The sequence below is a fragment of the Martes martes genome (assembly GCF_963455335.1).
Source record: "Martes martes genome assembly, chromosome: 9".
Classification (NCBI taxonomy): domain Eukaryota; kingdom Metazoa; phylum Chordata; class Mammalia; order Carnivora; family Mustelidae; genus Martes; species Martes martes.
The window spans coordinates 26,282,505-26,306,545 of record NC_137896.1 but is presented as its reverse complement, the minus strand read 5'-3'; the positions used below and the strand labels follow the sequence as shown (position 1 = coordinate 26,306,545).

The following is a 24,041-nucleotide window of genomic DNA, read 5'->3' as shown; positions in this document are numbered from 1 at the left end:
TGCCAGCCCAGGCTGAGACTTGGAGTGGAGCCGGAGTCACGGGTCCCACCACCACTCAGGCCAAGGGAACACACTTGTGAACAGACATGTGGGGATATGGCCTGTAACAGGATGTGATGTGTCCAAGGTCATAAGGAGTGTCCATGTGAAAATCCCACCATGGCACTATTCACTTCTGAACACATCTGCTCCGTAGTGGAGACAGGACTACAGGACCAGAGTCTGAATCCCAGCCATTCACTTGCTTTGTGACCTTGAGCAAGCCACTTCATGTCTCTGAGCCTTATCTTCACTTACACATAGTAGATGCTCAATAAATGTAGCAGTGGGAAAAAAATCAGCAGCAGTGTAAGTGCAAACACACACTAGGTGTATCAGCATGTCTACACACATACCATTATAATAATTACACACCTGTTGTGTGCACACACACGGATACTGGGACACACCCACACGTTATGTGCGTATCCAAAGGCTTGTGTAGGGGTCCACTCATTCACATATGGACGCGTGTGTCTGTGAGCTCACTTGCACTGATTACTTTTTCCCAACAACATACACCATTCTCGAGGTGGTTTTCCAGAGGATTTTCCGAGCACTTGTCATAGGCAGGATAAAGCAGTGTGTTTATCTGGGTAAACGAGATGCCTGGGTATTTACCCAACACCCATATTCCTGCCTGTGTCTGTGTGGACCTGCGTGAGGGATTGTGGGTATGACCTCATCGCTTCTCAGGCTGAAGGTTGATCAGTTGGCAGAATCCAGGGGATGAGTGTGTTTCTGCATCCGTAGATGCCAGAGGTATGGGGCACTCTGGACCTGGACTGTCTGGGCTCAGATGTCGCCTGAGAAGCCTTGGGCAAGAGGCTCACACACGGTGCTCAGTTTCCTTTCCTGTGAGGTGAAGATAATGGTCACCACGCTACAGAGGTGGGAGGACAAAGAGAGTTCTTTTCTGTGAGGTACCGAGTACAGAGCGGGGGGTAGACAAGCGCTGTGTGTGTTGCTGTCTGAGTGTCTGTGCGTCTGTCCTCTGAGCTGTGATATTACCTGGTGCTCCAGCCACAGCCCTGACTACGATATGCTGCCGTCATCCGATCGTCCGTCTGCAGGGCCGGCCTTTCCACCAGACTGTGACGGACGGCAGGACCGCCTCTGAGTCATCCACAATTATAACCTGTGCATTTCCAGAAGAGTTGCAGAGGTAACAGAGCTCGTAAATACCCTGCTCATCTGAACTTCAGACTCCACCTCTGGGGTCACAACAGCTAGCACTTATCAGGCACTATGACGTGCCAAGCACTGTCGTAGCTCATAGGTCTTCAAACTGCCTCAAGAGACGGCCATTCTGATGGGCCCTATTTTAGAAGGAAACTGAGACTCGGAGGAGTTAGGGACCGCCTCGGCTCGCACAGTGACTTGAACCCTGGCGGGCTGCCCGCCTCCTCAGCCTGCTCTCAACTTAGGAGGAAGGGTCAGGGGTCGGGGCGTGGATGTTGCTGGTCATCCGCACCTCCCACTAACGCCTTCCCCACCTCTACCAATATGGCTTCACTGCCTGTCTCGCCCTGGGTCATCTCAGCTCCCCGCCCTTCACAGCACCCCCAGAGGCCTGGCCATGGCCTCAGCTCATGCCTTTTTGATCCAGTTAGGGGTGAGGTGCAGGAGCTCCTCTGAAGCTGGCCTTGAGAAGTCACCTCGTTGGTCCCCTGGGTCCGTAGGGACAGGGAGGGGGGACACAAGATCCAACAGGAAGAAGGTGCAGCCTCTGGTGCTCAGGCTCTGGGAAAGAAAGGGGTAAAGCAGAAGGTGACCCTCCCCGCCCCAAGCCCGTCAGCCCCCTTCCCTCTTCCAGGGCACCCACTTCAGCGAGGAGGGAGGGAATGCAGGCTACGCGAAACCCAGCTTCCCTCTGAGGAGGGGGAAATGGTCGGCTGGCTGAGCTGCCAGCACCTCGAAGGAACACCAGAGGGCACCCGCGGCAGCTATGGGCTCTGTGTCTATTCGGTTCAGTCCCCCCAGTGCCCTTTGGTTCCCCAGGAGCCACCAAGGCCCAAGGCCTTGTGAATTCTCCTGCTAAGGGTGGAGCACCCGCAACTGTCAATTAGGTTGGGTGATAACGTCATCCGAATCTCCCCTTACTGACACCCTTACTGATTGTCTGTCTACTTGTTTCCTCATTTATTATTACAATCTGCGCCACAGCCTGGAATGTCCCAGGGAAGTCACCTGGGGATCCTGCAGGGCTCCCCTCACTCCCTCGTTTCCTGGTACGTCCTTGGCTTTTTTCAGGTGGGAGGGTGAACCTGATTTCCTGTTACTCCATCTTTTTTTTTTTTTTTAAGATTCTATTTATTTATTTCACAGAGAGAGAGAGGTCACAAGTAGGCAGAGAGGCAGGCGTGGGGGGGGGGGGAGGGAAGCAGGCTCCCCGCTGAGCAGAGAGCCCGATGCGGGGCTCGATCCCAGGACCCTGAGATCATGACCTGAGCCGAAGGCAGAGTCTCAACCCACTGAGCCACCCAAGCGCCCCTCCTGTTGCTCCATTTGACAAGAAAAATCGTATTATCATCTTTTTTATTTAAAAAATATTTTTTTATATTTTATTTTATTTTATTTTAAACCAGAACCTTTACTGTGCGACTCATCCCTGAAATCCTTCCGATGGACGGGAGGCTACAACAGAGGCCCTCCTGGGCTAAGGCAGTGTTCTTTCACAGAATCCAGGCCTGAATCTGTGGTAGATAATTTTCAGGTGCCATATTCACCCGGTCCCCATGGTGTTTTGTCTTCTAACCTTGACACCCCAGTTATACCTTCTCTTCCACTTGGCAGGATAGCCATATTTGCCCCAGCTCGACTTCTGAAGGTGGTAGGCCTGAGAGCCACGAAGGCCATCTTATTTCGATGCTTTCCAAATGAGGATGACCCCTCTGTCATCTCACTTCTATGCCCAAGACCAAAGAGCTATAAAGTAATGTTAGGGGGCACCTAGGTGGCTCAGTTGGTTGGGAGTCTGCCTTCGGCTCAGGCCATGGTTCCAGAGTCCTGGGATCCAGCCCCGCGTCAGGATCCTTGCTCGGTGGGCAGCCTGCTTCTCCCTCTGCCTGCTGCTCCCCTTGCTTGTGTTCTCTTCCTCTCTGTCAAATAAATAAATAAAATCTTAAAAAAAAAAAAGTAATGTTAGATTTGCAGAAGAGTTGCAGAGATAATAGAGTTCGTAAATACCCTTCAGCCCTGTCTGCTCACTGTCCTCCAATCAGCGACAGTTTCCTGGTCTTTCCTTGTCTTTTGTCACCTTGGTACTTTTGAAGAGGGCTGGTCGGATATTTTGGAGTGTCCTTCAGTTTGGCTCTCCCAAGGTCAGCCTGAAGTTATGGAAGTTGGGGGGAGGAACTCCACAGGGCGAAGTGTGGTTCCTATCGTATCATGTTAGGGGGCCCTGTGATCTTGAGGCCTGTTACTGAGGGTGCTAACCTAATGGTTTTGTTCAGGTGATGCCTGACAGATTCCTCCACGATCAAGTCTCTATTTCTCCCCTTTCCACATTCTATCTGTTGGAAGGTAAGTCCGGCTCACGCTCCGGGGCGGTGGGGGAACCAAGTTTCGCCACCTGGGGAGGAGGGCATCAGAGGACCTGGGGACGCATATTAAAGCTCCCACAGAAATGACCCATATTCACAGGGGAAGTAGTTGGAGACTGCACAAATATCCCTTTTCACTTTAAAGTTTCACCTGCTAATCTGAGTGTTCATAGGTGGGTTTGGCCTGCAGCCATTACCACTACTATGGTGCGCGCGGGGTGATTTTTCTAATTCTCTCAATACTGTGTCTGTTAACTGGAACTCTCCTGTGAGGAAGATTTGTCCTTTCTCCCTCCTTCATTAAATGTATTCAATCAATTATCTATATTTTTTAAGTTTTATTTTATTTTTTAAAAATATTTTATTTATTTATTTGAGAGAGAGCAAGAACCCTCACGAGTCGGGGGGAAGGGCAGAGGGAGAAGGAGAAGCAGACCTCCCGCTGAGCAGGGAACCCAGCCCAGGGTTGGATCCCAGGACCCCAAGATCATAACCTGAGCCGACCCTATGCCTTTTCATCTAACAATATAACTTGGAGGTCAGTCCAGATCAGTACATAAAGATGTTCTCACTCTTCGACCTAGTGTTGCGGCGTATGAATGTGCCATGCTTTGTTAACTAGTCTCCTGCCAATGAACATTTAAGTTGTTTCCAAAGGTTTTCTCTTACAAACAATACTGCATTTTTCTTCCTACATGTGGAATTTACCCGACAGACATACCTGCGTAAGGGAGGGGGCACCAAAAGGCGTGTGTATTTCCCATTTTGATATTGCCAAACTGCCTTTCTTGGAATCTGTGCCAATCTACACCCTGTGCTAGCTTCCTAGGGTTGCTCTACATGGTTATCACAAATTACTGGCTCCAAACAGCATAAAGGTATTGCCTCACAGTTCAGGAGGCTGAAGTGTGAAATCAAGGAGTGCATAAGGCCACCCTCCTTCTGAAGTCTTTAGGGAAGATGACTTTTTGGATTCTCCTAGTTTCTGGTGGTTATAGGTGACCATTGCTATCCCCCGGCTTATAGACACATCGTTCCAGACCCTGCCTCTGTCTTCAGGTGGACATCGACCCTCTGTGTGTCTGGCATGTCCAAATCTCCCTTTTCTTTTCTTCTTAGGATGACTTATTGGATTAGGGCCCATCTTAATCCAATAGGAACATCTTAACTTTACTATATCTGCAAAGATCCTATTTTTAAATAAAGTCACATTCACAGACCGCAGGTGGACGTGAACTTTGGGGAAACAGTACTGAACCCAGTATACATCCACCCTAGCAAAGTATGGACAGTGGAACAGCCCCCTTTAACATGCTTCAAGGATTCACGCAACAGTTGGCATCGATGCGAATTAACTTTGGCTATTGGATTCTGCTTCTCTGAAAAGAGATTCCCGGTGGGGGTGGGGCTTTGTGGGGGCCTGGGTTTTATTGGGGTTACAGACCAGGGTTGGCTTCCTCCATGGCAGCTGGGAAGGAAAGCTAAAGTGAGACATAGATATTCTGGGGGTGGAGGCCTACTTCCATTTCTGGGGACATCTTGTCAGTGTGAAATTCCATGCCTGGTCCTGTCCAGCTGAGGGCACGAACTCAGAGTGCCCAAGTCATAGGTCACACATGGCCTCTCAGGAGTTGAAGCTATCCCTGGGAATGTTTCCTCTTGCTCAGTGCTCAGTCAAATTTTGAAAAAGATACTAATTTTTTAAAAAATATTTTATTTATTGGGGCACTTGGGTGGCTCAGTGGGTTAAAGCCTCTGCCTTTGGCTCAGGTCATGATCTCAGGGTCCTGGGATCGGGCCCCGCATGGGGGTCCCTGCTTGGCGAGGAGCCTGCTCCCCCCTTTCTCTCTGCCTGCCTCTCTGCCTACTTGTGATCTTTGTCTGTCAAATAAATAAATAAAAATCTTTAAAAAAATTTTTTTTAATTATTTATTTATTTGACAGATCACAAGTAGGCAGAGAGGCAGGTGGGGTGGGGGGATGCAGGCTCCCCTCTGAGCAGAAAGCCCGATGTGGGACTCTATCCCAGGACCCTGAGATCATAACCTGAGCCAAAGGCAGAGGCTTAACCCACTGAGCCACCCAGGAACCCCGATACTAATGTTTTAAAAATGGATACATCTCTGGGGTGCCTGGGTGGCTCAGTCAGTTAAGTGCTTGTCTTTGGCTCAGGTCATGATCCCAGAGCCCTTGGATCAAAACCCATGTCAGGCTCCCTGCCCAGCAGGAAGCCTGCTTCTCCCTCTCCCACTCCCCCTGCTTGGTTTCCCTCTCTCGCTGTCTCTCTGTCAAATAAATAAATAAAACCTTTTAAAAAGTTAAAAATGGATACATCTCATATACAAATTTGGATTCTAACTTCTCTGGAAAAAAAAAAAAATCTGTTCACACTAAGCTCACAATCCCACAGGGCAATAAACATTCCTAAATAGGTTTATTGGCGCTCGGTATCGTCTCCCCAGCTCTGCGCCTTCAAACCAAGGAGCAGCACAATGCAGTGACCCAGACTGTGGACTCAGGAGCTCAACTGCTTGCGTTTGAATCCCAGCTCTGCCCCCTTGCTACCTGTGCATCCTTGGGTCAGCAACTCAATGTTCCCAAGCCTCCCGGTCCTCACCTATAAAACTACCATTGATTTATTCAAGCCATTTTTATCAAGCATCTCTCTGTGCCAGGCGTTTTCTAGGCCCTTGGGGCATGTCAGCAAACCAAGTGAACGAAGATCCTCCTTCTGGTGGAGATCACACTGCGGCGGGGGTAGACAGGTAACGGCCGCACATATAACAAATAGGTAAGCTGTAGAGTATAGTGAGAGGGGACAAATGTCACAGGCTGTGGGGACGGAGAGAAGCCGCATGAGGCTGTATTTGCGAGGTTGGCTAGCCACTGGGTTGGATTTAGAGGGTGAGGAAAGACAGGAGCCAAGATGGCTCCAAGGGTTGGGCTAGAGCCAGCAGGGACCTGGAGCACCGCCCTCTAAGGGGGAGTGGGAGTGGGGGTGGGGGGAGGGGGGACTCAGCATGGGCGGGTCTGAAGGACAGGGTTAACAGGAGCAGTTCGGGATAGTTGAGCCGGAACTCAGCATGCGCGTGATCATGGTTGGAAATACAAACCTGCTGTCTGGGAGCCAGATTTGGGAATAATAGTCTTTACCTCATAGGTTGTTGTGAGGGTAAATGAATGAAATGTGTGTCTGTTAGGCACTGAGAACAGCGTCTGGCCTCTGGTAAGTGCTCGTAGGGGTTAGCTGTTTGCGTTGCCCTGGAAACGATCCCCGCTCGTGCCAGCTCTAGATCCCAGAGCTCTGGGCTTCAGGAGCTTACCTCCCCCTCAGGAATGGGGGCAGTGGGTTGTCAAGACGCTGGAGAAATCTCCTTCCCAACAAGTTAGTACTTATTTTTTTTTAACTTATTAAAAAAGATTTTATTTATTTTGCAGAGAGAGAGAGAGCACGAGCACAAGCAGGAGGAGCAGCAGAAGAGAGAGAAGCAGACCCTTCACTGAGCAAGGAGCCTGATGCGGGGCTCAATAGGGGGCTTGATGGGGGGGGCGCCATGGAGGATCCTGCGATCATGACTCCAGCTGAAGGCAGCCCTTAACCGACGGAGCCACCCAGGCGCACCCCAACAAGTTAGCATTTAAATCCTCCCTTTAAGTCGCTCCATTTCTCTGACCACTGGTTAACTCATCTGTAAAATGAAGATGAGGGGCGCCTGGGTGGCTCAGTGGGTTAAGCCTCTGCCTTCGGCTCAGGTCATGATCTCAGGTCCTGGGATGGAGCCCCGCATCCGGCTTTATGCTCAACAGAGAGCCTGCTTCCCCCCCCCCCCCCACGCCTGCCTCTCTGCCTACTTGTGATCTCTCTCTGTCAAATAAATAAATAAAATCTTTTTTTAAAAAAATTAAAAATAAAATGAAGATGATAGTCCCCTTTCCCAAAGAGTTATCGTGAGGAGCTAATGAGAAATAGCGGATTTAAGTGTCCAGCACATGGCAGGAGCTCCTAAGAGTCTTTTTTCCTCTCTACCCATGCCCCATGGTCAGGGAGAAAAGAAGCCAAGCCAGCATCCGTCCCAGCTCTTTATTGAAAGGGAAAGTAAGATGGAAGGGGTCCCGAGTGGGGAAGGGGCGTGGGGCACAGGGGCAGTAGTGCCTGCCTGATCGGGGAGAACGGAGGACCCTCCGAAGAGACCCCTCCAGGGTGGAGGTGCGACGGAGAGGGGGAGGGTAGGGGCGGGATCCGTGGGCTCCTCTCTCCAGCTGTCTTGGAGCTCCCTCTAGTGGTAAGAACGGAGGTGATGCATCTGGCGGGGAAACTGCGGGATGAAGGTTCTGATGCTCCCAGGAGGACCCATGATGTTACAGGGTAAGGTCAGTACCTGTGGGTGATGGTTACTAAGTGGGTGGATTTTGAAGGGCAAAGACATCCCAGCTCTCCTGCCCCTCGGCTCTAAGAGAATGCATGTCCAAATTCTCTTCTGAGCTACCTAGGACCATCAGGCCTCCAACCAGGCTCCCTGGACCACCTACCTCCCACCCCTGGAGGTCCCCTTGAAGCCAGGAAAGTGTCCAGCAGGCCCCCTGTTCCAGCCATAGAACAAGAGCTGGCCCAAGAGGAGGCAGAAGATGTGGGTCCCCATTCCTGCAGACTGCCAGCCTCCCTCAGCAACCTCGTCTGTAAACTGAGGCTGATAAGAGCCCATCATGGGCCAGACTCAGGGGCTCTGAGGCCAAAACACACAGAAAACATTCTGTAGGAGGTGACTGCTTCCGCACCATCCTGGAAGGGAAGTCCCACTGAGTGCTCTTGACCCATCCGCAGGCATCCTGGAGCAGCTGACAGAGGAAGGGGTCAGAGGATGAGAATGACTCCACTACGCACTCCCCCCCACCAACTTTGTCTATGATAATGCTTATATCTGGGGAGAGGAAAGTCATGGAACTCTAGAATCTGATCCAAACCCCTCATAGTATGGAGACAGGAACTGATGGTCTGAAAGGAAAAGGGGCTTCTCCGGGTCACACAGAGTAGAGTGGGGATAGATTGAGAGGGAAGTTTTCTGCTCCTGAAGGGTATTGGGAAGGAAGGGTAGGTGGGAAGTTTTGGGAGGACCTGGGGAAAGTTGGCATCTTGGAGGAGTTGGGGCCCAATCCCTGGGAAGGGGCACTGGGATTTGAGCTCCAGACTCTCTTGACCTGGAGTTGGGTCTTCTGATAGGTGGAAGGGGCCCCGCTGAAGGGGAGAAGTTAGGGAGACAACTGGAGGGCCGGTGTGGTGGGACAGAGGAATGGTCCAGACCCCAGGTCTGGCTTCTCCTCTGGCCTTGTGGGCAGCTCAGGAGTCCCGCTTGGGCTGGATGGTCTGCACAGAGGATTGCCCAAAGGGGCTGGCAGGTGGTGAAAACCAACACTGGCCATTGGCATCGCGGAAGATGGGGGACAGCTGCTGCTCTGGCTCGTCCCCGAAGATCTCCACGTGGCCATCAGCTTCGGTGTCCAAGGGCTCTGCCTTGGTGTCCTGGCTCAGCCAGCCAGTCATGGCCCAGAGCAGGCAAATGGCCAGCAGGATCCCAGCCGCCATGCAGAGAGCTGTGCCTGCCAAGCGGCAGATGCTCAGGGCCTGGTTGTAATCAGCTGCTCGCTTATCCAACACCAGGAATTCCCCCTCTCCGATGCCCTCCAGCTTGGGAGGCACTGCATAGCCGGTGGTCAGGGCCGCCACACCCAGCAGCAGAAGCAGGGCTCCCGAAGACAGACTGATCTGGAGAGAGGCAGACAGATTGGGAGGTAGTCAGGGTCAGCCTGACTGGTGATCCCAACTAAACTTAACGGTAACAACTTGGTCTAACCTTAAGAGATGGGAATCACAGGGAAGTCACAAAATACACTTCCTAATATCGAACTGATGAGGGGCACAAACTGTCATGTTCTACTTGGAGTCTTGAAACCCCTAGATCAACGTCTTTCCAACTCCCACTTAGCAGTAGGTTTTTCCAGTACCTTGAGTTTCCTTCCATCATTATTTGGGTCCCATCTCATCTCTGTATCCTGTCTTCCCACTTCCTGCAGTCGGGAAAACTCCTACACATCCCTCAGATCTCATCTCAAACTCACCTCCTCAGAGAAGCCTTCTGGGATGCCCCTGGCCTGGGTCAGGTCCCCTGCTTTGCATTTGTACAAACACTGTGCACATTTTTTCTTCAGTGCACTCACCTTGGTGCACACTTGAACATGAACTTCCATTACTATGTAAGTGATATCCGCCTGTCCCACTGGAATGAGAGGCTGGAGAGCCATGAGAACAGACACTGTCTGTTTTGGATCACTAGGTGTCTTCCTAGCATGACGCTGGTACAGAGCAGTAGCTGAGTGAATGTTTGCAGAATGACTACATGAACCACAGCTAGGAGCTCCTAGAGGAGAGGGACCACATCTTAAATTCTCTGTCCTCAAGAGCCTAGCGCATTGCCTGGCAATTAGAAGATGCTCAAAGTTTTAAAATACATAGTCACTTTCTCCTGGGAGTCTTCCCTGCTCACCCCAGGTCCTGAGAGCATTTCCCTCCCTGGCACCCTCTGATTACTTGGCCTGAGGTCTCTAGGTCTTTACACTTTGCCTCCCCGTAGAGTGAAGCCCTTTGAAAGCCGAGGGGAAGGGCTCTTTGCCTCAGTCTCCTTATAGTATTTAGCAAAGAGCTATGCCCGTTGTAGGGAGTCAGCTTACTGCCACTTCCACCCCTTTCCCTACACTCTGCGCCCTCACTGACCACTCTCCCTGGCTGTTAGAGACACTCACTGTTCCTCTCCTCCACCGCCCTTATGACAGTACCCCAATATGTCATTGAGAAGCCACAGGAAGAGTTAGCTGAGATAAACCCCACTTCCTTCCAGTCAGTGTATACTGTGCCCCCTGGCCATAGTAATTAGTTCAGAGACAGGCAAGTGATCCAATCAGAGCCAATGCAATGCTTGACAGTACTCCTGGAAATGGAAAGCAGTGTTGCTTTTCTGAAGGAAATGCTGGAGGAAATTCTGATTTCCCGCGGACGGGGTGGAGTGAAAACGCTGAGGGTCAGAATGGTAGCAGCTACTTGGAGAACATGTGCATAGATTCTGAAGCTAAAGGGGCCACACGGGCAGGGGTACCATGGGGAACCTGAAGACTAAGAGAAATCTTGAACTGCTGGATTGAACTTTGCCTGAAGTTGCTCAATCTCTGGTCTTTTCAATAAAGTGAGCAATATTTTCCCTTCCTTGTTTAAGCCCACTTGAGGTTTTTTGTTTTGTTTTGTTTTTAAAGATTTTCTTTTTAGGTAATCTCTAGCCCCAGTGTGGAGCTCAAACCTACAACCCCAAGATCAAGAGTCTCACGTTCTACCAACTGAGCCAGCCAGGTGCCCCAAATTTGTATGGTTTTGAATGACTTATCAACAGTAGCCATTTGCCAATTTTTTAAAAAGTAGGCTCCACATCTAATGTGGGGCTTGAACTCATGACCATGAGATCAAGAGTTGCACGCTCTACCAGCTGAGTCAGCCAGGTGTCCCCTAATTGGGTTTTTGTTGCTTGTATCTGCTATACCATCTCTTTTTCCATCCACTGATCCCATCTCCTCCCTGCAGCCCCGAGAAATCCCAGGAGTTGCTCCTCCTCTGGCCTTACCTTCCAGCACAGTGTGGGCCAGGGTCGGCGGGGACACAGGATGGGAGGCCCCTCAGGGTCATCGCTGAGGGCCGCACCTGCACAATCTTCGTAGAAGAGGTGCAGGTAGGAGCGGACCCCATACCATTTGCCATCTTCCACCTTGGGGCCGCGGCTACAGCTGCAGGAACGGTCACAGCCCGGCATCATGGATCTCTGTGGGGGGAAGCAAGGTGCAGACAGGGGGAGAGATCCGTGAGACCCTCCCAGACTCCCGGAATCTTTGTGCGTCATCTGCTTTTCCTCCCATTTTAGATAACCCACACTCATAAGCAGACTGGCCTTCTAGATACTGGTTTGTCTTTCCCTAAGTACGCTGTGAATGAGCCAACGCATAGGGGCACTAAGGCCAGTGCTTAACAATTATAGATGCCAGTAAATGTGCTTGTTTAATCTGGAGGCCACCCAGTGGCTGGGACTGTGGGTTCTGGGGGTCTGACTGTCTGGATCGGAATCCCAGATCTACCACTTCCTGGCTGTGTGACCTTAGACAAGTGCTTTCACCTCTCTGAAACTTGGTTTCCTTACCTGTAGAGCAGGGCTAATAATCAGCCCCGCTTCACACAGTTACTATATCTGAGGCCAAGGAATGGCACCAGTTGTCATTACCATTACTGTAATTTCTTCCTTATTATTTTTATTCTAAACTTTTTGAGCCCTGTATCTGGAGTAAGAGGTTCTCATCCCCACCTCCTCTCAAAATCTTCCCCTCTTCCCGGTGCTCTTGGGGGTAACTGTCATGGCTGACACTTGTCCAATCAAGCTGAGCTCCCAAGGTGCAAGGCTCTAAAAAAATCCTACCTGGGGCTGCCCCTCACAAGGCAAGAGCCTCCAAGTCCCAAATCATCTTGACTCCAAAGGAGGTGAAAGCCAGGGTCCCTCTTAGTCTCAGGGTGTTTATTTTTTTTTTATTTTTTGAGGATTTTTCACAAGCAGGAGGAGTGGGAGAGGGAGAAGCAGGCTCCCCTCTGAGCAGGGAGCCCGATGCAGGGCTTGATCCCAGAACAGTGGGATCATGACCAGAGCGGAAGGAGGGCAGATGCTTAACAACTGAGCCACCCAGGCGTCCCTTGGGAGGTGTTTAGATTTCTAGGGAAACCTATCTAAGAAACCCTCCTTTTAGAATAATACCCTTTTTTATTGAGGTATACTTGGCATATAACATCGTATTCGTTTCAGGTATACAACATAATTCGGTATTTGTAATGATCACCGTAATAAGTCTAGTTAACCTGTCACCATACCTAGTTACCAATAAATGTCTTTCCTTGTGAGAGAACCGTTAAGATCTACTCTCTTGGCAACGTTCAGATATGCAATACAGTATTATTAACTACAGTCACCAGGCTACACATTATATCCTCATGAGTTATTTATTTTGTATCTGGAGTTTGTACCTTTGACCCCCTTCACACATTTTGCCCTGCCTCTGGCAACCACTTATCTTAAGAATCTCCCTTTTAACAGATGGAGACACTGAGGGCTTGGTAATGGAAAGTACCTGTGTATCTACACACGGAGAGGACTAAAACCAAAGTGGGGGATGAGGGGAGGGGAGTTGTTTGTACTGGGAAAGGACTGGGGTCCTGCACCAGCACCCCTGAGCAGCTTCAAACAAAATAAAGCTATGAACGGGGTGCCTGGGGGCCTCCGTTGGTGGAGCTTCCGACTCTTGATTTCAGCTCAGGTCATGATCTCAGGGGTCGTGAGATTAAGCCCCCATGGGCCCAGCATGCATTGTCTCTTGAGATTCTCTCTTTCCCTCTTCCTCTACCCCTTGCCCTGCTCATGGGCGCGCGCTCTCTCTCTCATTAAATACATAAAATCTTAAAAAATAATAATAAAGCAATGTGCTTACACTGAAGGATAAGACAAATTTCTGGACCTCCCCCCAATTTACAATCGGTTGTAGCTTTCAATTCCCTTCATAGAAGGACTCACTAGCACACACATACCCACATCGCACAGAGAGGCAGGCATATATACACACACATACAAATCAAACAGAGACATACCACAAACTGATGCACAGACACACACACCTGAGACACACACCAACATGGATACACAGAGACATACCGAGATAGGCACATATATACTACCTAGAGACATATTCAGATAGACACACATAGCACCGAGAAACAGACACACAGACACACCACACACAAAGACACTCCACGGAGAAACACACACATAGATACACACACACACACAGAGCCAAAGCGTGTGTTGGGGTGATTCTTGGAGCTCCCACGGATCCACACAAGCGCCAGAAGCTCTGTTCTTATAGCCTGTCTACAAATCGCAGTTCTTCACAACCGTCACCCACAACTCAGGGAAAAAGAGAAGAAAACAAAAAGACAAAGAAAAAAAAAAAGTTTCGGACAGAGAATGGAAAAAGACACAGACCAAAAAGGAAAGATAAGGAAGAAGACAAGTGGTCCCGCGAGAGAGCAGGAATCTCCCTGGGAGGAGGGTGGGGCGGGGCCTCGAGGGGGTGTGGTCACTGCAGGAACCGCCCCCGGCCCCGGCCCTCGGGAGGCCTAGGTAGGGAGAATGAATGGGGGCCTGGGGGCAGTCAGAGTCAAAGCAGCAACTATTAATTAAAGACCTAGGGGAGGGGGCAAGGAAGAGAGGCTTGAATTGTTGGTCTGGGTTAGCTCCTCCCCTGCAACTCACCGTCTCTCAACCCCAAATATACCTAATCACTCAATCTTGCTGGCACTGGAGAAGGAAGGTGACCTTGACGCAGCCTCCCGCTAGGCCTGGCCCCTCCTCCTCCCGTGTTAAGGTTGCTAGAAGGCGGTCTGGCGGTCAGGGGGAGGGAGAGAGAGGATGCTCCGGACACTGCGCGAGTACCCGAGACGTGGGTTGCCATGGGAACCGCTGGGGAGGTGTCCCTAGGCGAGGGGAGGGGGAAGGAGCTCAGTGTGAAAGGAGCGGGAAGAGGAGGGGGCTACAGGGTCGGAGGGGGGAGATTGCGGCGGAGGCGAGCGGAGGGAGAAGTACGCGAAGGTGATAGGCGCAAGGGCCTGAAGATGGTTGGAATCTATTGCCTGAAGGGCCTCATTTAGTTCTTCTTTCCAGACCCCAATCTGGACCCCCACTGCCCACTCCAGTGTCCGACGCTGCCGGGGTTGGGAGAAGGGGCGCCCTTTTGAGGGGCAAGGCCAGGGAAATCGGGCCAATTCCTCCCCCTCGCTACCGCACCGCTGTTTCTGATAGGACCACCAGTTCCCTGGCCGAAATAAACCGTATCATTTCCCTTAGGGGAAAGGGGGAAACTGAGGCACGGAAGGGTGGGAATAGGTTTTTAATAAAGAGGTGGGTGGGGGTCTTGTCCTCCGAAGCCTCTGCCCATCCTCTCTGCATTGAGGTTATCTCTGGGAGACGGGGCTGGTGAGATCTCTGCCCCCTACGACTTTTCTGGGACCTCACCTCCCAAAGCTCGAGGCACACCAAGGCTTGGGAGCAGCCGTCCCGTCCGAGGTTGGACGTGGCGGGGCTGGGGATGAGGGCTGAGGTGGGGTTCCCCGGAACCCGGGAGAAGGCGGGGTGGGGGTCGGGCCGCGCGCGTGGAGCCGGGCTGAGCTCACCTCTCTGCCTGCTGTCTCCGCCGAGCGGGAGCCAGAGCGAGAGCCGAGCAGAAGCTGGTTCTGTCGGCGCCTGCGCCGCAGTCGGGGGGCGGGGGTGATACGGGGCTGGGGGGTGGGGGGGGGCACCCGCCAGCCCCAAGGGCTGACTCTGCAGATTGCGGACCCCTGCAGAATGAGAGCCCCTATCTCCTTCCAGAGTTCCCTTCTCTCTCTGAGACCCCAGGCCGCTCGCGGAAACCCTATCGCCTCCCCAGAACGCACCCCCTCCTGCAGTCCCTCAAACTCCTGATCCGACTCTCCATCACTCCCTCAATCTCCCACCCCTTTCCCTGAAGACCCTTGCTTCACGGAGCCGTCATTTCCTCATTGTATCCTCAGCCTCCTCTCTGGGTCTCCATCCCCTTCATGGAGCCCCTCGCCCTAACCCTAACCCTAACCCTAAGTGTACAAGTGCTCATCTTGCTGACCCCCGTGACTTTCTCTATAGATTCCAGTCTCTCTCTCTCTCTCTCAGCCCTCACCCTCTCTCTCTCAGGAGCCCCCTACCTCTTACTGAGGCCCTCACCTGTCACTGAATCCCTCATCCTCTCTCCATTCTCTTTCCCTCTTTGAGCCACTGACCCTTGCTAAGTAAGGCCCAGCTCCTCTTATCTGGAAAAGGAAGTTGAGGCTGGGGAGAAGGGGTTGGGAGAGAAACTTCCTTTCCCCTCTGGAAGGAACAAGTGAGATAGCTTCCCTTGTTCTCTCTCCTAACCCACCCTCAGTTCTGCCCCAGGCAGTGTGTGCCTCGTGGCCCCTCTCTCTGGAGAACCGGCCCTTGCCAGACAACTGTGTCTACTTCATTCCTTGTCATGAGCCCACAGCCTTGATTTTGTCTTACACTTGCTGTGTGGTCTTAGGAAAGTCACGGCACTGCTCTGAGCTTCATCAAACACCATTGCACACACATGCCTTCATGCCTTAAGCAACCATTCTGTCTTTCCACGTGCTGGGGCCTGGGGATACAGAGATGAATGAATTCCAAGATGAGGCCAGATCTTTTTCATTCATTATTGTATCCCAGAGAGTTGTGTGGTGTTTGGCGTTGACTAGGCAGCTCAATCGATATTTACTGAACATAGACTAGTAATAATAAGAAATATATGGTTTGTTATGTGCAAAGGGCTTGTATAAGTGCTTTACATGTACTACTTACTCATTTAACTGTGTGTGTGAAACAGACACAGACAGACAGAAACAGAGACAGAGAGAAGAAGTCCTAGAGCCCAAAACTAAAGACCTTGAGCAGTGACAGGAGATGATGCTGGAGAGGCAAGCATACATGAGACCCTTCAGGGCCTCATAAGCCACAGTAAGGGGTTTGCAGTTCAACCCAAGGGTCGTGGGGACCCATGGAAGCTTTGGAAGGAGGGATGTGTTCTGAACTGCACACTGAAAAGATCCCTCTGGCTGCTGATCCCTCTGGAGAACAGGCTAGAATGCTTCAGAGAGGAAGCAGAGAGATCCGAGAAGAGCCTCCATATCAGAGATAACTGTGACTTGGCCTAGTGGGCTTGCAGAGAAATGAATGCGTCCAGGAGATGTTAGGGGGTAAAATAAACTCGAGGAATAGCAAAAGATTGGAAACAACCTGAGCTAGTTTTAAACACTGCAACAAATTCCTTAGCACTTCTCCTGTGGAGAGATGGGATCTACGTACCCTCTGTATCTTGTGTGAGCTGATGACTGCATGGGGCAAGTGATGGTCCAACTTCCAAGGTTAGGACATAAAAGGTCATGTACTTCGCCTGGAACTCTGGCTCTTGGTGACCCAAGAAGCCATGCAAGACATCTGTCTAGCTGGAGGTAGACACATGGAGAAGTCCATATGAAGTTGCCTGTCCCAGCTAGGCTTGGCCTTTAAGTCATCCTAGTTTAGGCATCAGACAAGTGAAGAAGCAACCAGATGATTCCAGTCTGGAACTGTCTGAATCAGGTTCAGCTCTGATAATAATGGGAGAGGGGATGGATGAGGTTCCAGAGGCGATGGGAAGGGATGAGGTCAAGTGTACAGGAGGGATGGGCTTTGAACCAGCCCAGGAAGGATCCAGTAGGAGGGAAGGTGGCCACTGAGTGGCCACTGAGAGAGATACAGTGTGGTGGTTATGTGTTGAACTCTGCCTGAAACAGACCCAGGTTTGAATCTTGGTTCTGCCACTCACTGTTTGCATGATTTAACTTCTCTGAGCCTCTGTTTCCCTGACCACGAAATAGAGATAAGATTAGTGGTTGCTTCTCAGAGGGCTTATAAGAGTGAAATGACACGTGCATCGAAGACCCTTAGTGAAGCACCTTGGCACAGAGTCAGACCTCAACAAATGATTGTTGCTGCTACTGCTATTATTGGTGCATTAGTTTATAGGTAAGGAGGGCAGGGAGTTGAATGACAAGACATCTGATAAATTAAATGCTCTGGAGAAAAACAAGAAAAATCATCTATTAAGAAAGAACAGTTTTAGGGGTGCCTGGCCAGCTCAGTCGGTGGAGCATGTGACTCTTGATCTTGGGGTTGTGAGTTTGAGCCCCATGCTGGGTGTAGCGATTACTTAAAATGTAAATTATTAAAAAAGAAAAAGAAAGAGAAAGGTTTTAGTTCAACAGGAGGCTTAAAAAGGGCGGTGAGACAGACACAAAAGGCCATATATTGTATGTTTCCATATAGATGAAATAGCCAGGGTCAGAAAATCCATAGAGGCAGAAAACAGATTAGTGTTTCCTAGGGGGTGGGGGAAGGGAGGAATGAGGAATGACTGCTTCATGGGTTTCCTTTTAGAGTGATAGAAATATTCTGGACTAGATAGTGGTGATGGGTGCACAACTCTGTAAATGTACCATCACTAATGACAATTTTATGTTGTGTAAGTTTTACCACAGTCTTTTCAAAATATGGTCAAGATTTGGAATAATCAATAATGATGATGGTGGTGGTGGTAACAGATGTTACTTACTGAGCATTTGCTAGGTGCCAGCGTAATTTATCTTCTCAATAACCTTATGAGGTCACTTGCCTGAGGTCACCTACCTGAGGTCATTCAGTCACGATGCAGCAGAATCTGAATTTGTTCTGATGGCGCTGAGGCCATGATCTGCAGAGGCAATGGCGTGCACGGCTGTGACTTTCTTTGACAGTGTCAGGAGAAATGGGAATGAAGGAGGCTGGGGTACTCCGGTTCTTGGGTGAGGGGGTTCTCCTGGACAGGTGGGGCAGAAAGGAGGGGTGAATGGGACTGCAGAGGAGAAAACAGATCCCATAATGAATCTCAGGATGGAGCCTGGCTCAGTGGGGAAGGATGCCAAAGGCAGCTGAGAAAGGAAGCAGATGGATCTGGAGAAGATGCCGGAATTCCAGACGGAGGAGCTCAATGAAGTCCAAAAATAGGTATATGGGAAGAAAGGGAGCCTGAGGTCAGAGTGTGGGATGTTGTAGTTAAACATTTTAGATGTAGAACCCCGTAAGAGATGAGAAGGTTTACTAAGCCAGTGCTATCCAACAGAAGTTTCTGCAAAGGTGGGAATGGTCTAGATCTGTGCTGTCTGAACAGAACCACTGGCCATATTTGGCTATTAAGCATTTGAAATGTGGCTAGTGAGGCTGGTGATTACTTTATTTACTTCTTTATTTTTAGGTAGGCTCTACATCCAACATGGGGCTTGAACTCACGGCCCCGACGTCAAGAGTCACATGCTCTACCCTCTGTGCCAGCCAGGTGCCCCCTAATCTTAATTAGTTTAAACTCAAGTTAAAATAGCCACATGCTGCTAATGGCCATCATATTGGACAGTCAGGTGTCAGTGGACAAACCTTGCTGCCAGGGCCCTATTTTGAGCATTACTGTCATCTCAGACCCCCATCATCCATCCCCTTTTACCTAGTGTTTTTGCCCTGCCCCGTAGTGGTCTCTTCTCTACATTGTAGCCACAGTGATCCTTAGAGCATGAGTCAAATTCTCATAGAGGAGTCTCATTCCCTGGTCAAAACCCTCTAATGACATCTCATCTTACTCAGGGCAAAAGGAGAAAACTGTGGTGGATTAAAGATGGCCACGAACTCTTTGTCACTCTGCCCTTCAAAAGGTGGAGTTTCTTTCTCCTCAACCTGAGCTGGCCCGGCTATTGCTTCAACCAACCGAACATGGCAAAAGCAATGCTGTGTCTGTTCTGGACTTAGCTTTCAAGAAGACCAGCTTCCTCTTCCCTCTTCTCGGAACACTCACTTCTGGAAAGCTCCCTCTTGGGCCCCAGTCCCCATGCCGAAGAAGCCCAAGCCACATGGAGAGGTCCCATGCTGGTGCTCCAGCTGACAGTGCCGACCAGACCTCCAGCCCACAGCCAGCACCAAATACTGTATCAGTCGGCATGGTGTGAGCGAGTCCTCTCGGACATGTCCGCCCACTTGAGCTCCCAGATGACATCACGTGAGCAGAAGAACTATCCCACTGAATCCCGTAAACCCACAGGATCGTGAAAGATAACAGAACAATGTTAAGCTGTTAAGTTGAAAGATGGTGTGTTACACAGCAATGACTATCCCAAACCAGTTCTTTTCTTTCTTTTTTTTAAGATTTTATTTCTTTGTTTGACAGATACACAGAGAGAGAGAGAGAGAGAGAGAGAGCGTGCGCGAGCACAAACAGGGGGAACTGCAGGTAGAGGGAGAGGGAGAAGCAGGTTCCCTCTGGAGCAGGGAGCCCAATGTGAGACTCCATCCCAGGACACTGGGATCATGACCTGAGTTGAAGGCAGATGCTTAACTGACTGAGCCACCCAGGCACCTCCAAACCACTCCTTACTAGGACCTATGATTGCCCTTTCCCCACAACCTTACTTACCTCCATGTTCTCCTCTTCTTCCATTCCCTCACTCACCGCTCCAGCCACACCAGCATCCTTGAGTAAACTAAGCCCATCATGCAAACCCCTATCTCAAGGTGTCAGAGCCTTTGAACTTGTTTCCGTGCTTTATTGCTCCTTCTCCAGATATCTGCATGGCTAGCTTCTGGCTTTATTCAGACCTCTGCTCATAAGAGGCTTTGTTTAAACACTTTGGTAGAGACATAGACAGCTCACCAAACTTCCATGTGCATCACATACATTTCTCGGTTCCCTTGAAGTTAGACAAAACCAGGTGATTTGTTCTGGCCAATGAGATCCAGGACTCCAAAGAGATCCTTGGCAGCAGATTTTCTTGGAAGAGAAAGAGCAGAACTTAACATTCATTTAGTTAACAGAAAACCCTGAAAACAACTGAGGGTGAGAAACTGGGTTGCTAAGAAACCTCCTAGAACGGGGGAGATGTTTGGCATCCATTGCTAGGCAACCTAAAAGAAGCCAGAGAGGCAGGTTTGGCTGCAAGCAGCTTTCCCCCTCCTTTACAGAGGCTCCCTGAATGCCAGACGGGATATGCTCCTGAACGCTTCTGGTCCAACCACCTAACTGCATAGATGGGGAGACTAAGGCCTCAAAAGGCAGGATGATTAGTCCAGATTCCCTCTAATTTCTCAACAAGAGCAAAGACAAATGGCATAGGAGGACATTGTCTTGGGGAGTGGCGTGACTGAGGCAGAGCTTTAGGGCAGAGCTGGTAGCTGAAGAAGAGACTGTAAAAACAATAAAGAAGTCAACTGTAAACAGCCTTGAATGCCAAGGCCAAGTATCTTAACCTTCATCCTAAGGGTAATGGGGAGCCACTGAGAGGTTTCCACAGGTAGTCACAATTGTTTTCTTTCTTTCCTTTTATTTTTTTTAAAGATTTATTTATTATGTTTAGAGAGAGAGCAGGGAGAGGGGCAGAGGGAGAGGGAGAGAGAGAGAGAATCCTAAGCAGACTCCCCACTGAGGGCAGAGCTGGCCATGAGGCATGATCTCACAACCCTGAGATCATGACCTGAGCTGAAACCAAGAGTGAGAGGCTTAACCAACTGAGCCATCCAGGCGCCCCAGTCATGTTTGTTTTCAAAAGACCCCTCAGGTTTGGGGGCACCTGGGTGGCACAGTCCATTAAGCTCCAGACTCTTGGTTTCTGCTCAGGTCCTGATTTCAGGGTCGCGAGATCCAGCCCTGGGTCAGCTCCAGGCTCAAGATGCAAGTGTGCTTGAGTTTCTCTTTCCCTTGTCCTCTGTCCACCCCACAATGTGAGCGCCCACACAAGTGCACACGCTCTCTCTCTTTCTCAAATAAATAAACAGATCATTAAAATGAGCCTATGAGGGGCACCTGGGTGGCTCAGTCATTAAGCCTTTGGCTCAGGTCATGATCCCAGGGTCCTGGGATCAAGTCCCACACTGGGCTCTCTGCTTGGTGGGAAGCCTGCTTTTCCCTCTCCCACTCCCCTGCTGTGTTCTCTTTCTTCAAATAAATAGATAAAACCTTAAAAAAAAAAAAAAGGAGCCCATGGGCTGCAGTACAGAGACTCAGGACAAAGTCCCAATACCCTCCAGGCCCTTCCTGTTCTTGCCAGTCTATCTCCTCTCTCCCCACCACCCCCGCCAGCCTACAGCCAACTCCCATGTCCCCCTCTCTTGTGGCATCCTCTCACTTGCCATTGCTGGTGTCTGGAAAGCTTTTCCCTTCATCTGAATTTGCTTAGTCTTATTGTGCTAGTGATAACCGCTGCATAACCAACTGCCCCCAAGCTTAGTAATGTGAATAACCACAATTTCAGGACAGCCATGGACTCTATGGGTCAGGAATTCAGACCGGGTAAGAGGGGATGGCTTGTCTCTGCTCCATGACCACTGAACTCCAGCTGGGAAGACACTGCTTGATGACTGGGGGCTAGAATCACCTGGAGACTCCTCTGCTCACATGTCTGGCACCCGAGAAGGGGTCTGGATCACCTGGAGCACCTATGGGGAGGCTCCACACCTGTTTTGGGCTTCTTCATTGCATGACCATCTTAGAGGTGTTTCTTATTTGGTGGCTCAGTGTAGAAACCTATAGCATCTTTCTGCTACATTCTATTGGTTACGAGTGGATTGTGAAGGCAGCCCAGACTCAAGAGGAAGGAAATTCATGGAAAGAATGTCAAAGAACTTGTAGTCATGTTCTAAAATCACAACAACCTACTGAGGTCTTGGTCACAGCTTAAACATCACCTCCATGAAGTGACCTGACCATGTCCTGCTCCATGTCTGTGTGCCCCCAGCCCCACTGTCCATCTCCATCAGTGCATTTCCATCCCTCTGTTGATGTGTCTTTCTCCTCCTTGGGAGTTAAGTTCAGTGAAGACAGGCCATGTCTGTCTTTTTCACCTTTGTACGCCAGCACCCAGCACAGAGCCTGGCAAAGCAGACCCTTAAAAAAATATTTGTTGACTGGGTGAGTGAAGGAGTGATTGAATGAGCTAAGGCAAGGAGTCCAATCCAGAAGCCATTCCTCCCTTGTGAAGCTGACATACTAATTAGAGAGAGAGATACAAAATTGAAACTGTATATGATAAATACCACAGCGATAAATGCTATTAAGAAAAATAAAGCTGGGGCGCCTGGGTGGCTCAGTGGGTTAAAGCCTCTGCCTTCGGCTCGGGTCGTGATCTCAGGGTCCTGGGATCGAGCCCCGCATCGGGCTCTCTGCTCAGCGGGGAGCCTGCTTCTCCCTCTCTATCTGCCTGCCTCTCTATCTACTTCTGCCTACTTGTGATTTCTCTCTCTGTCAAATAAATAAATTAAAAAAAGAAAAATAAAGCAAAGTAAGGGGATAGCCTAAGGGTTTATGTGTAATACTTTACAAGAATGATCAGGGAAGACCTTTTTGAGGTAGTGACATTGGAACCAAGTGCCAAAGAAGTGGGGGAGTAAGCCATGTGGGTATCTGGGAGAAGAGCACTTCCAGCAAAGTGAACAGGAAAAGGGCTGGCTATTCAGAAGGGCTGAAGTCGGCATGTGCTTGGTAGTTTTAGGAAACAGCAAGGAAGCCAGTGTGGCTATGGTATGGCAAGGGAAGGAAAAAGCAATAGGCGATGAATCCCACGGGGGGCCCCAAGCTAGATTACATAGGATTTTGCAGGCCATGCTGAAGACTTTGGCTTTTAGTCTGAATGAGATGGGCACCGGTGGAAGGTTTTGAGAAGTGGAACATAGTCTGATTTGTAGTCTAACCAGATCCCTCTGGCTGCTGTGGGTAATAAGACTGTGATTGAGGCAAAGGAGAAAGCAAGGAGTCCAGTGAGAGGCTGGTTCAGGATACCAGGCAAGAGATTGAGGGGGACCGTGAGGGTGGCCATTGAAAGGGTGAGAAGTGATAAGGGCACAGGACACATTTTGAAAGTAGAGCCAACAGGGACAAGGGATACGAAGCTATGGGGAAAAAGAGGAGCTAAGGATGACCAACAGGTTGTTGGCCCTTAAGTCACATGTGATGGGAAGATGTGGAGTGGGGAACAGCCTTGGAAGCACCGTGGAAACAAGAATTCATATTTAGGCATGCCAAGTTTAAGGTGCCAGTTGGACATCCCAGTGGAGATGAGGAGGAGGCAGCTAGATAGAAGAGTCTGGCAACGTCAGGGACTTGAGAATCCACAGTTACGTTAAGCAGAGTTCTAAGATGGCCCCAAGATTCCCCCCCACCCCAACCCCTCCCACTGTGGTGTGCATGATCAACATAACCTGCTATCCTCTGGGTGGGAGAGACCAGTGAGTATGACGGATGATGTAATTCTTGTGATTAGGTTACATTATATGGCAAAAGTGAAGGGATTTTGCAGATGTGATTAAGGTCCCAAATTAGTTGAGCCTTAGCTTATTAGAAGGGAAAACCTCCTGGGTGGGCCTGATCTAATCAGGTGAGCCCTTTAAAGAGAGCCTTCCGGGACACCTGGGTGGCTCAGTGGGTTAAAGCCTCTGCCTTCAGCTCAGGTCATGATCTCAGGGTCCTGGGATCGAGACCCACATTGGGCTCTCTGCTCAGCAGGGAGCCTGCTTCCCCCTCCCTCTCTGCCTGCCTCTCTACCTACTTGTGCTCTCTCTCTCTCTGTGTCAAATAAATAAAATTAAAAAAAAAAAAGAGAGAGCCTTCCCTGCGGCACCTGGCTGGCTTAGAGCATGTGACTCTTGACCTTGGGTTCAGGAGTTCCAGCCCCATACTGGGCACAGAGACTGCTAAATAAGTAAATAAATAAGTAAATAA

General features: G+C 50.1%; 1 protein-coding gene and 1 long non-coding RNA gene across 5 annotated transcripts; one reads left to right on the top strand and one right to left on the bottom strand.

Moving 5' to 3' along the window:
- Window positions 1-741: 741 nt before the first annotated feature.
- Window positions 742-7,479, top strand: LOC308348919. 4 transcript variants are annotated; one of them, XR_013967396.1, is made up of 5 exons: window positions 766-962; window positions 1,063-1,204; window positions 3,495-3,564; window positions 6,260-6,375; window positions 7,023-7,479. It is a non-coding gene; the product is annotated as an uncharacterized lncRNA (long non-coding RNA). The 4 variants fall into 4 exon arrangements; XR_013967397.1 differs by lacking the exon at window positions 7,023-7,479 and having other exon boundaries at window positions 742-801; window positions 6,260-6,553; XR_013967398.1 differs by lacking the exon at window positions 7,023-7,479 and having other exon boundaries at window positions 766-930; window positions 6,260-6,553.
- Window positions 7,480-7,898: 419 nt separating this feature from the next.
- On the bottom strand, window positions 7,899-11,440 carry NRSN2 (neurensin 2). The gene is made up of 2 exons (XM_080814488.1): window positions 11,246-11,440; window positions 7,899-9,345 (listed from the first exon to the last, which is right to left on the bottom strand). Exons 1-2 carry the CDS (start codon window positions 11,432-11,434, stop codon window positions 8,920-8,922), a joined length of 615 nt encoding a protein of 204 aa, XP_080670614.1. The 5' UTR covers window positions 11,435-11,440; the 3' UTR covers window positions 7,899-8,919.
- Between the last annotated feature and the right edge of the window lie 12,601 nt (window positions 11,441-24,041).